The sequence below is a fragment of the Oenanthe melanoleuca genome, chromosome 13 (genome assembly GCF_029582105.1).
Source record: "Oenanthe melanoleuca isolate GR-GAL-2019-014 chromosome 13, OMel1.0, whole genome shotgun sequence".
Taxonomy (NCBI): domain Eukaryota; kingdom Metazoa; phylum Chordata; class Aves; order Passeriformes; family Muscicapidae; genus Oenanthe; species Oenanthe melanoleuca.
In genome coordinates, this window is record NC_079347.1 from 13650826 (window position 1) to 13673880 (window position 23055).

General features: G+C 40.4%; 1 protein-coding gene across 1 annotated transcript in view; it reads right to left on the reverse strand.

Annotated features, from left to right (window-relative positions):
- ANKHD1 (ankyrin repeat and KH domain containing 1) overlaps positions 1–23055 on the reverse strand; it is a 95263-nt gene that overhangs the window by 48954 nt on the left and 23254 nt on the right. Inside the window, 8 exon segments of the mRNA XM_056502488.1 lie at positions 2268–2377; positions 3807–3998; positions 4188–4425; positions 6826–6920; positions 8443–8676; positions 9749–9896; positions 10713–10860; positions 11945–12101. Coding sequence (XP_056358463.1) covers positions 2268–2377; positions 3807–3998; positions 4188–4425; positions 6826–6920; positions 8443–8676; positions 9749–9896; positions 10713–10860; positions 11945–12101 — 1322 coding nt within the window.

Consider the following 23055-nt stretch of genomic DNA (forward strand, 5'->3'; position numbering starts at 1 on the left):
GGCATATTTGATATCTAGGCCAGAGAATCAGTCCCTGAGAAGCACCAGCTCCTGTTTTCACTTGCCAGAACAACACCAGTATGTGCTGAGAGGTGGTGGTAATGGTCACTCCCAGTTCAGATTAAACTCTATAGGGACTAGAATAACTTTTCATAAAACAATCACAGAATGGTCTGGGTTGAACAGAACTTTTCAAGACCATCCCACCCAACATCCCTGCCATGGACCAGGACACCTTCCTGGCTGCTCCTGTTTGATTTTACTGTTTAGGAGATAACCAGTATCTTCCTCAAAAACAACTGCTTTCCAACAGAAAAAGATGTTGAATGTCTTGCTCCTCAGCAACTCTGAATTAAACCTCAGGGATAATGGAAGTTTCTGGAAAACAATGAAGCATCAGTGCAACGAAACCCAGAAAAGAGGGACTCTGCAGGATGAAAAAGAAAGGAAAGAAAAGCAACAACAGATGTACTTTCTTTTGCTCTGTATGAATACCAGCAGTAAAGCAAAATTAACTGGACAAATGTAGACAGACCAGCTAAATTACTAAGTCCAGATATTCATTCAATTCTGGACTTCCTGGGACAACTTAAAGGAATCATCTAAACTCATTTGAATGAAAATTGAAATCTAGAAGAACAGTCTCCCATGGTGCTGCCATAGAAGCTTTTTCATACCCAGCAGTAAGGTAACAGCCTTCAGAGCCCTCTCTCAGCCCATGACAAATATAACAAATATATGTGAAACACCTCCCAACTTCAAATAAATCAAAACAACACAAGAGTTTGAGCAGAAGTTGCTTCAAACCAGAGGCACCTGCTATCAGCACTGCTACCATTCTGCAGGCACTTCCCAACTAACATATAATCAGAATTCAAAACTGGCAGATTTACATTGCAGGTCTTCCTTTCAAAGCAATTTTTCTTTGCTTCCTTACTCCCTTTTCCTTGCCTCTTCCACATTTTCACTGCAGTAAAATAAAGTAAAATAAAGCTTTACTTTAGAAAGGACAGAGATTGTTCTCTGCATTACTGAGAAGTTGATGCTGATGGCCACAAGCACTGTTCACCTCACTGATGGGAGGGGGGAAATGATAAATCCAAAAATTTGCAGTGACATTTAAACAGCAAATCTTGCATATTTTAAAGTTTATGCACAGCAATTCTTTTTTATTTTTTATTTTTCATTTCAGGCTTTGCTCCCCTCAATGAGATACTCCATAGGTTTTACCTTTATATTACCAAGTATTTCAATATTTAAAAAAATATATCCAATAAACCCCCCCAGACCTATCCTGCCCTTACTGGAGTGGCTGGTTGATGTTTGGTACCCAACACTGAATTGAGCTAAATGCAGTAGGCATGCCAAAATTCCCATAATCCCCCCAAGAATATGACTTTTCTCTCTGATAAGAACAAATTAAGCAGAACACTACTGACATTACTGCAGAAGAATTAATAAGCCCCTCAAAAAAGTAAAGTCTCCAAGAAGACTGGAAAGTAGTAACCTCACTAGCATGCTGATTTATCAGGTTCAATGTTAAATTTTTCTGGCATTCTTGGTTTTTTAAAAGGAACAAAAATTTCAGAATATCCAACCAAAACCCCAACCCACCCCCCAAGCAAATAAAACACAGAGAAGTGAGTACATAGGGGGAAAAAAAAGAGAACACTCCTCCTAGGCAACCAAAATAAAAATCTTTCCAGCTTGAGCCTTGTTTGACATAAATCTCCTAAACTTTGGAAGACTAAAGTGTCAATTGTTTTTACTAATTGCAAGTCAAATGTTATATCCCTGTAGCTGGTTTTGGTTTTCTTGCTACATAATAAGACAATTATATAAACAATTTAGTTTACATTACAGAAAATAAACATGAGGAAAGTAATGTGCTAAACCCAAGAGTTAGAAGAAAGAAAAGACATCAGATTATGCTGATCATTTAAAAGACACTGCTTTGTTTGGGGTTTTTGTGCAGCAGTTTGCATAAGTTAGGAGACTAACAGTGTTCAAAGACCAACACTGACATAGAGAAGCAGGAGTTCCCAATACTAAAACATTTTAAATTCAGAGCAGATTACCCATAACTTTTATTTTGCACACCAAACAGAATGTGGAGGCTTTAATAAAACCTTCTTTCATGCTTCTTTTCAGACCACATATGAATCTCTATTCCTAAGATCATCACTCTGTTCTCTAAGCACACAGGCTTTGCCTTTTGGTGCCAAAGACCAAAGCACTTTGCCCACAAGATGCAGCAGAAGCCTTACCAGATCAGCACCAGCCTGAAGCAACACATCTGCCACATCTGTGTGTCCATTTTCACAGGCGTAGGTCAAAGCTGTATCTCCCGTTGCTGTAGTGGCATGAACATTAGCTCCTACAAATACAACATTTTTTTCATATTGGATATGTCCTTATCAAGGATTTCACATCAGATAAACATGAAAATCTCTAATAACAGCTGTGTCCTACTGACCAACAGCCTCCACAGTCCAAGGGCATTGCTCTCATGGCAAAAATTGCTCTCATAGTGAAAATACTCCAAGGAGAGGGGGTAAGCCAAGGCTTGGACAAAGCATGACTGGAAATCTAAGCAGCTAAACCTGTATGCTCACTTATTCTTACAGTCCCTCTACAGCAAGAAGGATTTCAGTTGTTACATCAAGTAAAAGGGAATCCAGACAGTTTTGCAGATTATCTATTTGACCTGGAGCTGTATGCCAAGGGAAACCAGACAAAATGCACATCACTGAGCTAGTATTAATACAACAAACCCATACACTTCCACAAATTTCCCTTCTTTCCTGCTCTTTAAATCATTTTGTTGAAATAATTTGTCTAGCTTCATATCCACCAGCTCTGGGAAAACTATGCAAGACTCTTGACACGTAACACATTATCCTTAAATAAAGAAATGCCAATGTGATTAGCCATTTTCTTATTTATAAGGTGTGAGATATAATTAGAGACTCTGATGCCAAAACAAGGCTCCTTAATCAACTTTCTACACTATCAGCAGTGAAGTGCAGGCAGTGAGCGTTCCAAGGGAGCTGGTGACAGGTGTCACAGGCTGGTGTCATTGCACCAAGTGGCACAGTTGTTACTGTCCCTCGATGAGCAGGGAGCTTTACTTTCTAAAATTACAAATCCAGCCAATTTTATGCTTATTCTTAGAAAAGAGCATATAAATAAATCACTTTCCACAACAAGGAAGATATCCCAAATACAGCTTTTTTTTTCTTTATTATTTTAAGCAGAACACTTTAAACTTTACCAACTTCATAAACTGAAAGATGAATATTGAAGCATCATTTTACCCCAAACTCCAGCAAAATTTAAGTTTTACTAGTGTGTAATGTAGCTCATTCATCACAGAAATTCAGCACATTCCAGAAACTGTCTTCACACTTGTTCCCAGCACACCATTCCTAAAGAACTGGTTATTCAGGGAGACTGAATGCAGATAACCAGGCTTAGTCAAAGCTGGAGTAGCAAGCAAAACCAAGCATTATCTGTATTAAAATTTTGTCCAAGATGCAGATAGCTGGGAACAATGTTTCTAATGAATGTGGATGCTTTCTAGATACAGAACAGGATCACCTGCTCCAGGAGGCACTTTTCTCTGTTAACAGTATCAAACAATACTGAGGTGCAACATATGCCTGTTCCTTCTTGCTAAGTTATCTGAGGATATTGTTTCTTGTTACAACACTGCTACTATCCAAAGCCCAGGCATCTTCCATATCACACAAAACACATCAAGTCCATGATATCTGTGGGCTTAATCACTTGCTCTGAACACATACCTGCTGCCAGCAAGTATTTCACCAGTTCAAGATGACCCTCTTGAGCAGCTTCCATCAAAGGTGTTGAGCAACCAAGCTCTATATCAGCTCCTGCCTTAATAAGGAAGTCAGCGACTTCAGAAAAGCCTCCACAGCAGGCCAGGGTCAGGGCTGTTTCCTGCGTTTCCTCTGTCTGTGCGTTAATATTTGCCCCTGGGGAACAAAACAATCATCACTGACCTGGCCACACTCTGGCTGGGGAGGTGATTGCTCATCACCCCCACAGTAGTTTGGGTGTTTGAGCTCTGTTCTGTGGGTACAGCAGAGCAATCTGCACAGGACACCTGTTGGCCACGGATCACAGCGTGTCCTTCTGAGTGCTCCATCGCCACGGGATCTCACCTTGTGCCAGCAGCAAGGCCACCATCTCTTCGTGGCCTTCCCGGGCAGCTTCCATCAGAGGTGTGTACCCCTCATCATTGACCTCCTCCAGGTTGGCTCCTCGCTCGATCAGAAGCGCTGCCAGCTCCACGTGCCCGCCACAAGCAGCCAGGGTGAGCGGGGATTCGAAGGAATCCGCGGGCATGTTCACCTGGGCACCGCTGTCCAACAGCAGCCGTGCCACCTCCACGTGGCCATCCTGCAAGCAAAGGGCAACCCAGGAGTCAACACAACTGAATCATCTGATGCTGTACTTGCAACCACTATCACACTGAAAATGAGCTACAAAGACAGACCTTTTTTACTTATCGTGGTTTAATTATGACAGTTATGGCAACACTTGGACCCAACCTGCATCTAAGTCAGGTTTAAATGCATGAGGAAAAAAGAGCTAGATATATGTTGGTGTTTCTATTTCTTGAGGGAAAAAGAATTATGGCACAAAGCTTAATTGTCCAGCACAATTTTTGAGACACAACATACTAGAGATAGCAAACAAGTGCCATAAGTAATAAATCCACTCCATGACTAAACCTCAAAAGAAGCATCAGAAAAAAAATTTCTTATTCTTTGTAGTAGTATTCATGACTTCTGCAGACAAAAAACTAATAAAGCCCCAATTGACAACTTCTAGACCCTGGGAAAGATACCTGCAGAGAAACTGAAGTGGGTAACAATAAGGCAGGTTAACAGAAGGAGAGAAGACTTGGAAAAACCCTTAAAGGTGATTGAAAAATACCTTGGGGTAAAGCCATAGAAGAAGAGAATTAGGATTGCCAGAGCAGTCTGAATCCTTACCAATCAAAACACATAGATGTATCTGTCACCTTCTCAAGAAAGTATTGTTAAACTCCTCAGTTACTTGAAACAGACCAAGTACCTAAAAATCCACGTTTCACCTAAGGTGTAGTTGGTAGAGAGTCACAACATCAGCAAAAGGGGAAAGCTTAAGCTGCCCATGAAGCAGGTCTTGGGTAACCTGAGAAGGACAGCAATCAGGGGTGCACATTAAACACAAGCTGTTGTTCTCAGAGGGTTGGTTAGAAGCCAACAGCCACCTCATTAGAGGCATTACCCTAAATGTGGCACTGTCCCGACCAAAACAAACTCTGAGGCTCTTACAAAAGAATTGGTGATCAGACACCAGACATCCCAGCAACCTGTACCTGCTGCATTCCTTAGATGGAAAGAGATGAAGACTGGGAACGGCCACAACAATTTGGTGGAACAGCTCCCTTGTGCAAGGGTGCAGCTGAATGATAACAAGAAACAAATTCCTTGTTATGGAGTTGGGACTTCAAAGGCTCATCTTCCTTTCTGCTGCTTTCAAATGCCAATACACACTCTGCAATGTGTGAACACCCAGTCTGATACACCAAAGAGCTGAAAGAATGAAGGCAAACCTCACAACTCTCTCCCCTAAGTGAGGTGCTTCACAGCCTCCAAATCAAGGCAGCCCTTGGATTGTTTCACCAGGAAACTAAGAAAACGCAAAAAAAACAAACCAATCCCAGCCTTAACAGAACAGTGGGGCTAATTAACCTTTAGCCACCAGTTGTGCTGCAATCTCCTTTAGGTGACAGCATGCACCCACTGTCCTTCTGAATTCCTTATTGGCACCAGGCTCTCCTGCAGGGAAGGCTATTCAAGGATACAATTACCAGCTCAGTATCTGAAGGCTTGGACACAGCTCCCCATGTTACAACCTGACCTTGGGCGCTTGCATCATCACCTCACAACTGCACTGAAAGAACACTTGATCCTCCAGCTCTCAGCAGACTGGAGGAACACTGCAGCTATCTTCCAAGGATTATAGGCTACTGGGAGAAAATTCAGTTTCTCTCTTTTTGCTGTGCTTCCTATGGAAACAAGGTCCCTGTTCTTTCTTCAAAGAAGCTCCCCAGCTTGAAGTAGAGAGAAAAGGTCACCCAAGATCTGTACAGAAATGGTTGCAGATATGCTTTGACACAATAGCACACTCTCTATTAAGATGATGCTCTTAGATAGGGAAGTTTTTCCTCAATGGCTGCATTGAAATTATGTGGACAGTTGCTAGAGAACTAAGGACTACAGTATTTATCAAAATAAAATGGTAGGTCAAAAGAAAAACCTGACAATCTCATTTACAGAAACCTAGAAGAGAGCAAGTCATCTGTCCATGCAAAGCACTTCGGGCAGTGATGAACAGACAATTGTAATGCATGAATCATCCAGCTCAGTGCACTTCTGGAAGGCTCATTCCACGACACATGAGAGACCTTATTTATAAAAACAAAGGTGGAAAACACACTAAAAAATAAAACAAAATCCCAAACTAGTGACTTGTACTACGTCACTGCACTGCAGATTAGTCACCCCTAAACTTCACACAGGGAGCATTAAAAAAAACCACATCACCCCTCCAAAATTAAGGTATTTTTTTCTTTTTGAGCAGTTAGACTGAGAAGCTGGTGGGAGCTACAGTAAGCCCTTTTTTCAATAACAACACACACATTTACTTGCAGCCCCCAAGCAGCTCTTACCCAAGATTCACTCTATTTTATCACCTCCTGCATTCCTCTCTCCCCGAGGAGGGAGCAGTACAAACAAAGGTATTTACCATGCAGGCCTCCATCAGCGCCGTGTGCATCTCATCTGTTTTGTGCTCTTGATCAGCTCCAGCTTCAAGCAAAAAACGAACCATATCTAAATGGCCTTCAAATGAAACAGATCAAAATACATAAGTATTCCACATCATCAACTTTTAGCAGTACAGACAATACATTTAAAGAAATCACAGTTTGCTATTAGAATCTTTACAAGTTACAACTGGCAAACATGGCTTTTTAAAGTACTCCTTAAAAAATACTAATGCAAAGGAGTCAGCAGCTTTCAGAAAGCCTTTCCCAAAGGCACTGCTCAGCTGTGAGATGGAGACAGACCTGTCTAATTCAAGTTTCCACAAGAACCTTTCCTTGTGACTTCAAGCTACAAAACTGTGCTTATTTCCTATTGAACTGTACAGTGACAGATCATTTAAGAGTTCCAAGGCAGCATACAACTGGGGGATTATCTTTTATGGATGGGCCCATGTAGATCTGATCTTAACTTTAAGCTTTCCAATAACATTCACACACATATTTTTGAGAACTAAGGTACACATATCACATCATATCATATATCATATCACATTATTTTTAAAAGTTTCTACTGAGCTTTACCAAAACTTGATTTACGCTCTGTTACGGTTTCCGCCATTTTAGAAATTCCCCCTTCTAAGTTTTTAGCCTCTTGATGAGCATTGTTCTCTGAAGGAAGACCTAGTCTTACATAAACTGACAAGAAAACCATCAACCATCTTGTCAAAGATAATACAGGACATCTATGTCATTTAAGGTTTTATATTCCTTTAGGAATTACGTCCTGTGTCAAAAGAAACAAGAATGAACCTCCAACACATTCAGGGGTACTATTATTGGCATTTCCCTGTAAGGAACTACCACATGCTGTAGGAAATCCATTGCAAATCTAGATAGAAGTCCTCAGATAGGTTATACATAGTATGTATCCTCAATCCTAACCACAGAGCCTAAAGTTACTGTGACAATAAATCCACATCCTTAGTTTCTATTTGTAGAAAAACAGTGTTTGGGAAACAAACAGTAGAAGCACAGTGGATCATGGATCACCATTGCATTGTTAATTTACATAGAAGCTTTAAAGAGCAAAAGAAATTAAGTCAAAAGTCCCTAAAAGTTCATCATATTTAAGAATTCATAGACATTCTCCCAAATTATACTGAAGGAAAAGAATCCAGTAATAATGGAGGCATTGCCTCTCCATGAGATATTACAGAAACACACATTCCAACTTGGCATTTTCTGAAGAACCAACAGAGATGTTTTCAGAATTCACAGACAGTTGGTAAGGGAGTTGGAAATGAAATAGGGAATGTGGTAGTGGGTAGAAGAAGAGAATGGTTGTGTGTCAAAGCACAAGTTTAGACATAGCCAGTTACAAGTTTTCATCTGCAACACATCAAACACATCCACATCTGGACACAAACACAGACTTAATACCATTACACCACAGAGAAGCATTTTGTGACATTGAGTTTAAAACCAAAATCCAGTTTTACAAAACTCTTAGGAAGATATTTCAAAGTATTACTGCAAGTTTTAATCAGATAAATCCAAGGAACCAAATCTAAACAAAAATACAAAACAAGATACAATACCTTTATAGCATGCGAGTGTAAGTGCACTTTCTTTGAACTCGTTGGAGTGAGTGTTGATTCCTGCACCATATTCCAGCAATACTCTTGCAACCTCGACATGCCCTGCACTGGCTGCTTCCATCAGGGGGGTATGTCCATTCTCATTGTGGTCTTCTATGTTAGCACCAGCTTTCAGTAGCACCTTCACCACGTCCACAAAGCCCCCAGCACAGGCGTACGTGAGAGCTGTGTTCCCTGCAGAGGAGAGGTTGCATGAGAGCCCTTCCCATCACCCACTCCTAACATGGGGAAGGAGATCAGTGTTAACAGCTCAGAACAAACCCAAGTACATCACCAAAGCAGCTGCCTTTCACTTCACAGCAATGTTACTCCAGCCCATCATCCCAGGCTGGGTAAAAAATCCCAAATAACTGTAACATGAAAGTTTTAATGCCAAGCCAGTATTACAAATCAGGTTTTTTTTTAAAGTTTGAATGTTGTGTTTCCTACTTTAGCACACAAAATTAGATCAAATAAACACACACAAAGATCAATGAGTAATTTTTACTGTAGTGTTGGGAGGATGGTTTTTTTGTCTTTTTTTTTTGCTTAAGATTCTATTCTGTAATTCCTTGAAAACCTTCTACTGGCTGGCTGAGAATAAATTTATAATTTGAAACTCTGGTACTGTAAGTGACAGACACTCACATATGGCTCCTGTTTTAAATGATACAGTCATTTTTGAGGTAACTTTGCTTAATATGGCTAAACAGAAAGATAAAAAGTATATCTCAACAGTTCGGACACATGACTTGTTTGAACATATGAACAAAGCTTAAATTCTATCTTAATAAACAGAATCCAACTGCAGGATAATGCTGTCAGTGAGGTTAGTTAAGCTGTGGTCAAGAAGCAGCAATATAGAAAACACTCAATGCACTGAAAAGATTTTAAGCCCTCTTTGGTAAAAAGGGACAGACAGAAATAACTGGTGTTGATGGGATGTGTCCTGTGGTCATTACCCAATCACCGGGTAATGTGGATTATACCAATGAGAAAAGATAAACTTCATGTATTTTTTTCTTGTCCTCTAACACCAGAGTGGTTTTTACAGGAATAATGCTTTCCATTAGAATTTGTATTAAAACCTATCTTTAATAATGGCCAGTTAAGACTCCAAACACATTTGCTACAGATCTGGTCTATTCCTAACAGCTCCTGCCACGTTTTCTTGTGAATGGAAGTGTTAGACAAAAACACAGATGTTCAGAAGAGCTGTGTGCCTTATGTGCCAGTCTTACTAACTGTGCTGCTGCTCCCCAGTTACCTGTGGAGGACTGTGCATTGACATCTGCACAATGGACAAGGAGGAGTTTAACAATATCCACGTAGCCTCCGCTGGCTGCTGCCATCAAGGGCGTGATGTCGCCTTTATTCCCTCGATCTTCAACGTTGGCGTGCATAGCTAGAAGCACCTAGGGGAAAAGTTCACTACAGTGAGTAAATTGTAACACCTAGGCTTTTGTTTTTAATTCAGTGGGGTTTGTGAGACTCACAGCCCAGTGCAAGCCTCAGGACCATCCAATTGTTACTGCCTGCACTGGGTTCTGCTGCAGAAAATCCTGAGTTTCTACATTTGTTCATATCTAAGTTCCAGTAAAACACTGACATTTCTCAAATGTCACAGGGCAATTCACTGACCAGAATGACAGCACAGAAACTGTCACCTGCAATAATGACCAGGGCACCCACAGGTAAAGCTCACAGGTGAGAAGTTCTCTCCCTGTCCCATGTTTTCACACCAAAATGTGAAGTTGGGTATTTCTGGGAACTATCACCTAAACATTTCAAAGCAGCTGCCCTTAGACACAGAAGCAATATAGATCAAAATTAACAGAAAGTAATGCGCTGTTGATACAAACGTGATTTAAAAAAAAGGAATGTGTGACTGAAACATGAGATTTTAGAAAGTAATCAATTGTATATCTGGGTTTGCTGCTATTTTAGATCCTCTTGCTTGGCAGAACTACACCAGAAAAGATGTTACATCACAAAACACAGGAGTCATTCCTCAAACAAGTCCCTTCAACCTAAAGGCATAAGTGGGTGCATTTTCCACTACAGAAACCCAAACAACAACTGGAAAACCACAATATGCTGTATTCGGTGATATTATATTGATATAATAAAAAAAATTAGAATAACCACAATAGCTAAAATGTTTACCTATCAAAGAAGCCCCTCAACCAATGCTTCACAAATGTTTAGTCCTAATTGTATTTGTTACTTACTTGTGCCAATTCATAATATCCTGCTGAGCAGGCTAAGCAAAGCAGACTCTCCCCTTCTTCAGTGTGTTCATTTACACTCCGTCCTTCATCCAGCAGCTTCCTGACAGCATTCACATCCCCATCGGAGCATGCTTCTGCCAAACTGCGACTGCAAAAACAGTTACAACTCAATCAGTGAGCTCAAAACACACCTGCAACAGCTGGGCAGCTTCCCTACAGAGTCTAAGTAAAGACTCTTGACTTCAGTGCTAAGCTTTACTTGAAAATACACCTTGCATGCATATATTTTTCAAGTGTATTTCCATAGGTGAAATGGAGATAGACACTTTCGTTATTGTCTAAACTAGCTTGTTCTTGTCAGTTGCTAACTTGTAGTATGCTCTCATACAGACCAGATGCAGAGAGGAGTGCTCAAAGCTGGTTTTTGTGGTGTTTGCAAGACAGGAGCAAACCTCACTGATGCTATCCCCACTTCAGGCAATGCCAGATACACAGAGACTGTGAACATGACAAACTGCTGACTGCAGGTGCCAAGGCAAGTGCCTATTGCAGACAAAGCCAAAAAGTCAGAAATCAAGTATCACAGAAATCACTAATATAAATACTGCAACCATACAAACTTCAGCAATTAAGAGAGCAATCACCTACTCTTCTACAGCTAAGAACTTCACCTTTCTTGAAGGGAACCAACTCTTTGGTACACAGAGCAGCAGATTAGAAAGTAATTTTTTTTTTTTTTTTAAACTTTTCTCTTACCCTGTAAAGCCAATAATCTGACGGGACAGTAGTTATACCTTCAGATGCAATCTGCTTCTGCAGCTAGCAGTAGAACAGCTCCATGACCAAGTACTAACTATAAAATTTGAAATAGAATCCTATTCCATAGCTGGGGAGCCAGGGATGGTCAGTACATACAATTTACTGAATTTTGAATAAAATTTCATTTCACATTTGGGGATGGTCAGTACGTACAATTAACTGAATTTGAAATAAAATCCCATTTTGTAGTTGTGGATCCAGGGGGTGGTCAGTACATACAATTAACTGAATTGGAATAAAATCCCATTTTGTAGTTGAGGAACTGGGGATGGTCAGTACATACAATTAACTGAATTTGAAATAAAATCCCATTTTGTAGTTGGGGAACCAGGGGTGGTCAGTACATACAATTAACTGAATTTGAATGTAAAATGCCATTGCACAGGAGAGGAAGCAGGGTGCTCAGTACATACTTGTCCACCTGCCCGTTGTTGTGATTGTTCTCGGCTCTCATGCGTGTCAGCGCTGCGGCCGCCTCGTCCAGCGCACAGCTGACGGACGACGTCAGTCTCCGGAGAACCTCGGGATCTGCGAAGGCTTTGCCATCGGCAGTGGACAATTTACCAATTCCTTCAGTTCATCAGTCGGGTTAGTATGAAAGTCACACAAAAGAAATGCAAAGACACTATTTTAGAGTTCAGCCACATGCACTATTAGTTAAAAATCATTTGCAAACATGCCAGATAATTAGCTACTTAAAACTAAACTATCTGCTAACATTTGCCCATGACCTGAATATTTAAGTAATCACAATACAGCAGTAAAAACCCTGTATCTTTCAACTGGCAGCTTTGTTATTTGTGCCAAAGTCTCAACTCATACCTTTGAAGAACTCAAAAAAACCCCAAAAAACCTCATACTGGAAGAATAAGGATAAATCCAGACATTGAAGCCCAAAACCAGAAGTTTGGGAAACAGGCTGGATTTAATTTTTTCTGAATGTGAAGCATTTTTCAACTTAAAACACTTATTACCCCTTTCCCATCCAAACCAAAGCAGACTGAGCTCTAATACATCTTTTTTTTTTTAAGAGTAGAAAAAAACATGAAAGTTTATTAGTTTAAATTCCCAGTAATTTACTACTCTAAACTGCCCAGCTCTAGCTACAGGAACAAAAGTTACAAAATGAAATTTCAAATATTTTAAGTATACTTGAAACCAATGACTCTCCTTCACAGACATAACACAGTAGAAATGCTTAGATTCAAGGAACTTTTTTACCAGTTTCTTTTTTTTTTTATAGGAGTTTCTTTGCTCAAGTTTTACTCCACACAGGTTTTACTCCTCATAGTTAAGCACAGCCTATTTAACATGTGCCAACAACCACTGCAGTGTGGGCAGGGCATGTATCTTCATGTACAAATGTGCAAACAGCACAAACACCTCCCAGCCACCAAAAAAAAAAACCCCCAAACATAAAACAATCAATTTCATATGCTACAAAAAGCAAACAGTTACTGGTATATAGATCAGCCATCTTCACCAGTCATAAATCAGTAACTTTTCAATTCCTTAGCTGCTAAAAAGGGTCAAACTAAATACAAATATCTGGAAATAAGGCACCTTACCCCTCAGATGATTTGCTCTTTGGTATGTGCATATCTCTGCAGGTTTGATTTACACCACATTTAGCACAACCCACCTTGTTATTATTACAGAATAAACCATATTTTTAGTTTGAACATTGTCTTCAGACAATGTGTTTCTCCAGTTTGAGAGCATCCAATTTGTTTCTTGATAATGTGAGAATCAATACTTACCAAATTTCTCCACCCTAAACCTCTTTATGCCACCACACACCAGGCACACTGTGACTTTACCCTGCACAGCTGGTGCAGTGCACCAAGTGCTGGCTGACCACTGGAACGTGGTGCTGGCCGTGATGAAGAATGCATCTCCTGCCATTGAGAAACACCTCCCCTGGGGTGCAGCAGCTTACTTGGCTGATCTAATGAGCAATGGAGGTTCAATGGGCTGCGTAAGAGACTTGTGCACCTCCTCCCTGGCTCCAACATCCCAACATCTGGATCCCTCCAGCACGGTCAAGGGGCTATGAAAACCGATTTATAAATAATTGTCCACACTGCAATGAAATCAGAAATCAGACCTTGATCTGTCTGGGTTGGAAGCCTGGCTAATCCAGAGCAATCAGAGCACATAAAATGAGGGGCCATGGACTCTTGGAGGCCACTGGTCACATGACCCCTTTCACCTACAAACTGTGGAGGCCACCACCCCTGTGGCCATTGCTGTTAAATATAGCAAGGTTATAAACAAGCCTCAAATGCCACAGCTCACATTCGTGTATTCATGTAAACTGTGCATTCATGTAAACTGAATTTGCTGGTGCTGTAAAAGGGTTTAAAAGGAGCTGTCATCTCTGCAGCTGAAGCAGGTGGGACAGTGAGGGGCAGCCACTGCAAAACTGGGTCAGAACGTCGATTTAGTACCAAATACACCAAGAAAGTGAGTTTTTCCACAGCTCTGCTTCCCCAGGATGGCTCAGGGAGTAACTGCTGAGATGTTTACACAAACTATTTCTGGTGGCAGTGCTGGCTTACACTGCACTGCAGTGTACATAAAGCACTGCTAAAGGAAACACAAAGAATTAAGTCTTCACAATTCAGCACTGAGGCCTCATCTGGGACTGCTGCTACCAAAGCTGAACACCATGGTAAACAATATGGAAAAGCACTCAGAGAAATCCACAGGACCCCTGAGCAAAGGCTAAAAATGCACAGATTTAGCTTACAAGGAGCAATACAACTGCAGTTTCCCTCCCCTTTAAAAAGGTCTAATTGAAGGAGCTGTTAACAGCTCTACTGTTGACAAATGAAATGGAAAATACAAAGTCCAGCCAAAAGAAACCAACCCAAAAAACTACCAAAACACCACCAGCAAAACCCAAAAGCCTACGTAACCTGACTATCTGCAACTACACTGGATATCTCCATCATTCCAGCTCACCAAGGCAGTAGAACTGACAGGCTACCTGGACAAGCAGGACCTACACTTGATACCTTCTCTGTTTGAAAATTTTGTTGTGGCATTCATACCTGGGATTTCTGAAGGCAGAAGTCACACCACAGATCTCCGGTGCCTGGCAAAGACACGCGAGCTTGACCCACTACAGCTCTCCTATTCCCAAGTATCTGTTTCCATGGATTATAGCTGGTGGTCTCCTTGGAGGACTCACCAACCACAGGTCACTGGCTATTCCTTCTGGACCAAGTGTGCTTACAGCTCACTCCAGTTTCTGACTTTGGTCCAAAAACTGAGCTATAACCACACCAAGGCCTTTCAGAGGGTAAATGGAAGGTGCCTTTTATATACCTCACCAGCTAAAGCTCAACCCAGGTGCCATCCCCAGCTCTTAATTTCTTATTTTTATATTGAACATGCCAAAATTAAACAACAGCCACAGAAGACATCAGAGCTGACACTTGTTTGGCAGGCTGGAGTCAAAGGGAGACAGACTACAAGAACTACCACTGCAGACACACATTCATTCACTCCCCTTTTGCACACTATACTCAATAATTTACTATATAATAACAATTTGAAGTTTTTATTTTGCTATGATTTAGGATGACTATGGCAGAATCTCAATTGCTGTAAAACTCATGTGTCTTTTAATGTCCAATTTACTTAATTTTGTGCCCAAACCACTTGTTCTTGTGTCACTTTCATACACACAGGGACTCCAGCAGTCTGATTTACGTGCAGGATCTTGGCCAAAACTCTTCTTGCCTCCTCCCATCCAACAAATACTGAGAGCACCCTCAGGACCATTCTATGCACTCCTGCACAAGAGTGATCACAATTTTTCCCATTATTACAGTCTCTCTAATATGTTACTGATCTGACACTACCTGAATTGACCCCAAGGTTAGGTATTCTGTACTTCCTGGAATATTACACACAAGCCTCTATAGAGGCCATCCTTTCCATTTTTTCATGGCCTGACCACTGTTGCAGGTTTAAGTTTGAAAAGAGAATATGGGACCTGTTGTTTTGTATTGAGAACAGTCCACAATCATTAATTGTACAGAGGATCTTTCTAATGCAAGGTTACAGCTTAACACTAAAATTATGAAGAGTATGTTCTTAAGCAAGCCAAAAGGAAGTGCCTTCATCCAACATAAGCTGCCATACAAAGACCAAAAAAGTTGAATTAAAAAATAGCTTGGATAGAATTACTGTAAAGCCTGTGCCTTCTACCAAACCTAAGAACAGCGGCCCTGAAAGTCACTATTTAAGGATATTCCTGAACAATACATAACTGGAAGAATAGAGAGTGGAGACATTTTCACCTGTACTGTGATGTTCTTGCTTTTCCCTCTGCAGAGAAAAGCATGGCCTCCGCAGGACCCACACCTCTTCAGATAAGAGCCAGACATATCTTCACCTCTTCTGTAGTGGGCAGTTCTTCATCTGAACACCTGCTGCTGGAGCCATGTGCCAGCTGCTCACAAACCTGGCAGGAACAAGGCCAGCAGCACTACCCAACAATGGAAGAGGTCGATGACTGAACTCAGGGCCAGATATTCCACACCTTAATGCCATATTACTGAACTATTATTTAAATTAGCCTGAAGTTGATTACAGAGGTGTATTAGAACAAGGAACTCACCTTTCAAGGGAAAAGTTTGCTCATCACATACACACCTACACTCCTATAACTAACACTCCAATTTCCTTGTTGACTTTCAGACCCATCAGGGTATTCCCACCTTGTAACTACCAAGGTTAGAGTTTCATGTCAACACCAATAGGTTTGTGCCTTTGGAAAACACAGTTAAGTCTCTCATAGGACACACAGATGGTGTCAACATATACTTTGAGCATCAAGGGAGACTACTCCAAAAAGATCAACATATCCAAGAGATAATGTTCAGTAACCCTCACAAAGCATGAAAGATTCAGTGGTGATTCTGTGCTTTCCCTGTCAGCTCCAGCACACTCGCATGTTCTAAGGCACATTGGAGGACATTTACATGTAACACATTCAATTTATGCCCTCATGTTCATCACAACGTCTAAACCCAACTTCAGCTTGTACAGAATCAGCTGGGGGTCCTTAAGGGCTTACACACACTTAAGGACAAGTTGTGATGGAAATGTGGACAGCGTTAAAAAACCCAAAGAAGTAAAAAATGAGAAACATGGTGCAGAAATGTGTCCCTTATCTTTTTACCAGTATGTCAGGAATCTGCTCTAATCAGCCTGGTGTACAAGTAGCACCTCAAACAAGGTGAAGAGGGTTCAAGGAAGGAGAGGGGAGGAACTTTTAGGTTCTTTGGAATCTCCATTCAGAGGAATGGAGAAGTTCTAGACTGTCCAAAGCCTTACGCCAACAAGCAGTGACCCTCCCAGAACAGGATTGACTCCAGCACATCACAGAGCTGCTACCAGACAAGAAGGCAACAAGCAGAACTGAACACATGCTGCTCTGCAAGGTCTGGGATGGCTGAGTGGCAAAGTTACACATTGCCTGTGCAACTAACAAAAAAGTGTGCACTTGGCTCCTCTCTGATGATGTCTAAATATGTTCCCCAAACACAAATTTCATATTACATCAGTTTCAGAAGCAGTAAACCAAAGAAAAGCATCCTCCATTTGCTTGTAAAGAACAGTCCAAAGCCAAGCAAACCAAAAGAAACAGTCATTAACGAGTTTCACTGCATTAAGATATCTAATTTGCAGCACCAGAATGAGGGACAAATATATTTACAATTTTTTAATGTATTTTAAGTATTTACATGTAGCTTATTGTATACTGATTGCTCAGGCTAAAGTCCTCAAACCAAAAGCCACATATTGACTAGTGCTCTTCAGGTAAAGAAATTCAAAAAGACTAATAATTAATTCCAGTGCACTTATTTAAAATTCACATGCTTTTAAAAACTTACATATAAAGTGTTGTTAAAAAATCAAATTCACAATAAGCTAAAGAACATTAGAATTACAAGGGAATTCTACTTGTAGCATAAGGAGAATAACTATTATAAGTGAGAGTACAGCCTGAGCAATGCCAATTGGGATTTTTGGGGTTTATTTTTGAAGGAAAGCATTATCCAGAATGCTTCTCCATTTTTCAGTGGGTCATTTCAACACTACTATTCCCAGGCATGGAACAGTTTGATCTGGTAGGGATTATTTTAGCTTTGTTTTCTAAAACACTAAAAAAACTACACTGAGGCTTTCAGTGTTTCCAAGCCAAGCACACGCCTTTGGAATCACTACCACTGAAAATCACAGTTATGGTCTGACCTCAGCTCAGCTCCAGAGCAATGAAAACTCACTGTACCTCCATCAGCCCTGATGTATCTGCACTTCACACATCCTTTTATATACACATGGTACAAATTTTCACTATAAAACTATTTTCCCATCTCACCAAGTACATGGCACAAACAGAACTCACTGCCTGCAATTTTAATTTTTGTTCTTTCCAATTAGTATTTGGACATGCTAAATAAAATTCATTTAGCATGAAATTAAGAGCTACAGCTTAAGGGGGTTTTAAAAATTTTATTAATTAGCATTTTACAATATTTCATGTGTCACCATCACAGTTCCCCATAGATTTCAAGAGCAGCTGAGTTCTCAATTGCTACAAATCATATTCCTGACAGCAAACTGTGACACCCAAAAATGATATTTTCACTGCAATCTGAAAAGTCATGTTCAGATCATCTGTTAAGCATTTTCTGGCAAAAGCAGAAATTTATTCTCTTGGACTGCATTTCATGGTCCTTATCCCAAAATATCCCTTCTTCATAAATCCACATTCTTAAACATAATAGGAAATCACCCACAATATCCACCAGCAATATTTACAAGTGAAAGGGGATGGCTGAAAAAACCTAAAAGGCCAATACACTACATACACATTCAGAGAAAACTTTCCCTAATTCCAGCTCCCAGTATTCACTTACTTGAAACTACAAACTTTTAATATTACACTTGCATTTACATCTATTTCAATGCACTTGTGGGAACAGGAGCCAGCAATCTCCACCACATTCTCTCCTCTTTCCAGCACAGCAGCTGTAGCAGCAAGATTTTCTTTTTCCAAAATCAAAAGCCAGGAAGTACTTCTTCAGCCACAATTAGTTCTTACTGTTATTTCAGTAACATTTTGATGGCAAGGGTTTCTTTTTGAGATCATCTCCTTTTATATTACTGTGCTCAAATATCTCACACTCTGAAAACTAATTTTGAATTCCACACAAACACAAATCCTTGATTAGCTAGTCAATATTCATTAACATTTCTTTTGAGAAATTAGATTCATTAAGTTTCAGTTTATAAATTTAGATTTCATTTTAGTCTCAACGTCACTTCAATAAGGATTACCTAGTCAGGGAATTCACTTTCTCAGCCACCAACTTCCATTTTTAGTAAAGCTTGGAAGCCCAGTAAGCAAATCCAGCAATGAAAAACAGCTTTACATAGACTTAAGGATGTTTCTAGAAAAATCCCAATCTTCCCAAAGAGTCTGCAATTTCATTTAATTCCTCTCCACCAAATCAATCCACCCCATTCCTTTGTTTTCAGAATGCAAGCAAGAATACAGGTATTTGACAGATATGGAATACCAGACATATTTTAGCTAGGAACACTGAAATAAAAGAGTGGTTTAAACCTTGTAGCAGAGATTTGTTAACATATGAGAGGTCAAATAGAACAGAACAATACCAGAAAAATTAACTGCATAACTACCTCCTTAAAAGTCCTCATCTTATTTAAAATCCTGACCATGTCAGACTTTGCTACAGCAGAACTCTTAATTTTTCTGTCAGTTTGATTTTTTCCAAGCTTTCATTAGGCATCCATTTTCTCCCAGGTATGAACATTAAGTTACCTTTTCTATAGCTAAAATAGCATGAGCTTTTCTGTGCCAAATTAACATTTGGCCATGTCCAGAAGGATAACTTTGTGCTCCTCCTCTCCCCATGTTTCCCCCACTGCCCTCACACTGGGAGAAAGAAAAGCGAGTTTTGTCTCAGCACAGGAAGGTAAGTCTGACCAGCAAAGGATCTTTCTAGACTACGAGAACTGGTAAGAGGAGAGCAAAGCATGCAGGAACAGCAGACTACTGCCTGACTATGACAGCAAACAGCCACTAAAACAAACATCTTACCCACCTCACACACCTTCCCATCACTAATTCACAATGTTAACTCCAAATGTTTGTTCCCTAATCCAGAGTATTTATAAAGAAAATCAAACTTTCAATTTTTTCAAGATTTTGTTTCTATCAAATCTCTATCAAAGAAATATCTGCCTTAATACAAGGCAACAAGTTGCCAGGTGCAAACCTCAACATTGCTGACTCCTTACTGGAACCATGACTTCCAGACACTCATCACATTCATCCCATATGTGCAGAAAATCAAGCTGCTCACTCAAACACATGCAATTTGATCCATACATATACATGTAGTTTATATAGAAGCATCATGAATTACTCTGGTGTCATAATTAAAGATGTATTTCAGCAGCAGCAAACAGCTTTTCTACCCATCTCACTGCAGGTGAGCATCTGGGAGAGAACTCCAACTCTTGGGTCACCTTGGGTTTTAAAAGAGCAACTACAATCAGGACAGAAGCAATATTAGAATGGAAACAACTGCCAGTTCTGTCTGAGGATAACTATTTCTACCAGCTCCATTAAATTGTTTGGCTTTGTTCTGGTTTCTATTTTTTAAAGGAAAAAGCACTCCTCCCCACTGGTTACTAAGACCTTCTTCCCAATTTGTTTTTGATTGCATGAAAATATAAGATTTCAGAAAAATATTTAAAACACAGTACTAACTTTAATTCAAATTATAATGGAAAAGAATGGGATTAAACAGTGGTTTATCTATGTGAGTCTGAAAAACCTGAATTTGTTTTGATGCTTTGCTGGGATTAAATGGGAGTTACATGGATATCACAATTAAATAGGAGCTTAGCACTTCATTTTACAATTTTTTTGAATGACCAAGTCAGGGATTTTTTTTTCTCACCCTTAACACAGATAAAAGCCAGCAATACACACCCAGAATGATTTGCCACAGCAGCAAAACCACAGTGAGCTACTTGGGTGCCCAATGCCTTTTCCCTTGCCAGTCTTCTCTTCCCTCCCTTGCTATCTCCTCCCACCACAAACCCTCCACACCTCCCCCAGGGCTGCAGCACCAGAGAGTATTCAACTCCATTTTATACTTATAGACTTAAAACAAATGCTCTTGTGGTTGTATCACGCCTGCCAGCCTTGCTTTGATTAGCTAAGGGAAAACTTCAGCCACGGGCAGAATTGTTCGCCCGGCTTTGTTTGGCTTTGAACTGGACACAGTTAAACGGCAGAGTCAGCACATGTCCCGAGCCGGGCAGTCACCTGCTCCCAGCCTGCCCAGCAGAGCGTGAGCACACACATCCCAGCACATCCCAGTGCACCCCAACCCATCCTGGTGCACCCCAGCAGCACACCACCGGGCATGGGGAGCTGCCATCACTCAGCCAGAATCACAGGAGCTCCCCTCAAATTCCGAGCTTTGGACACAAGCTCGGACACTCCTTTATGTCAAGGAAGAGAAGACAGGATCTGATCACTGCTGGGTGCTTATATGAAGTAGTTTTAAACCCCTAAGTCAGTCCTATGGAATTTATTTTAAGCTAGGATTGTAGTGCATACAATATGTACCCATACAACTACAAAGGTGGCAACTTGCTAAATGATCCAGAAGCAGAAATTATGACCTCTGGAAAGAAAGTTACAAGTTCTTTACTTTGTGCCATCAAATATGGAAAAATGTACACAGTTTATTTAATTATTTTACAGAGAAATATCACAGCTAATGGTTGGCAATTATTCTTCATTTCCTGGTTCCTCCTTTCATGGCTTATCAGAGAGGAATATTTTTTCATTTCAGGTCTGACAACTGCTTGGCTTCAAGAATCTTAAAGATACATGTCAAAGAGCTAAGACTGCTACTGAAACAAGGGAAGGAGGAACATGGAAATGGCACTGTCCATTGTGGGAGGCTAGGGAGCAAAGAAAAACCTCACATATCCCTGAGAAACATCAAGAGAAGAAAAAAAATATTCACGGTGAGATAGGTGAACAGAATTCCTGTTCTTGACTTCTAGCATTCTAACTCAGCTCAGTATTCCACAGCCCATCCCCTTTAGGGTTTGTGTCCCTTGAAAACAAGTTACTTTATAGACTCCCACCACTGGGATAAGGGGAAGAGAGTGGAATTACTTTCTGCTTTTTGAGTAACCTAAAGGAAGGGAAAGTATCCCACCCCTGTGGAGACTGATTCCAGGATATGACCCACCCCCCCACCCCCCCCCCCGCACAAAAGAGATGCAGGAAGGCAAGAACTCAAGTAACCTTTGAGTGCTATTTATAGACAAACAGCCCACTTGAACTCTTGTCAAAGTTTCTAGCAGTCAGTGGCAAACTGAGCCCCAATGGGCTGTAATTGCCTTTCTGAATCACAAAGCAATTTTGACTCAGTACAGTGTTCAGTGACTATCTGGGAGAAAGACATTTCAAAATACTATTACATTTTCAAGCAAAGATCTAAGAGCAAACTGAGTGCCAGTAACATCACTGAGCTAACTCAGAATCCACAGAGTTTTAGCCCCAGTCTATGCTAATTATGTATGGCAAAGCAAGCCTAAATACTTTTCAGAGTGATGAAGTGCACCACTTCTTTGAAAAACAAACTAACAAACAAACAAAAAAAAAAAAAAGATCACCACACTAATGGTGTATAGAACAAACTAGTGTGTAAATTCATGTCTCAAACTGAACATTTAAGAAACTCTTCATAAAACCCTCTTCTCTGCCTAAAATGATCCACAGCCTTTCAGTGTACTGTCATCATTATATACATGCTGCATAACCAAAGATCCTGAAAGTAAGACCTCCAAGAACACCACAGTAGATTGGAGTACCAGACTACCAAAAACCAGGATATTACAGTATTCAGAAAGAAAATAGGGAATTTATTTAACTATGACCCACCTTGAAGAAAGAACACACCCATCCACTGCTAACACCCCTCTACATGAACATCCCGGGTGGTGGGCATCATCCCATCTATTTAATTTTTGCAGCATCCTCTTGCAGTTTTAAAAATAAAAGGGAAGAGATGCACTTTCACCCAGCTCCATGTCTCTGAAGCTCTGGTGCTTCAGATGTCAGATTTTGTCCATCAGAGGTCACAGAATCCAACATGTGCCACCACACAGAGAAGTTATTCTGAGCTTCTTCAGAGAACAAGGCAGAGAGAAACTATAACAAGCATGAATCCAAAGGAGGGAGTTGCTTTCAATAGTGAGTATGGGAAAGTCCAGTCAATTAAGGATTTACCAAAGCAAATTTCTTTCAGTATTTCCTCCAGGTCTTTGCTCTTAGTCTGTGTAAAGACTAAAACAAAGTTGTTCTATCTCTTGCTGTGTTTCTAGAGCTGGGGAGGATTGGGTACTGGATGCTCTCACTGTAAGTGAAGGCTAACAGCCA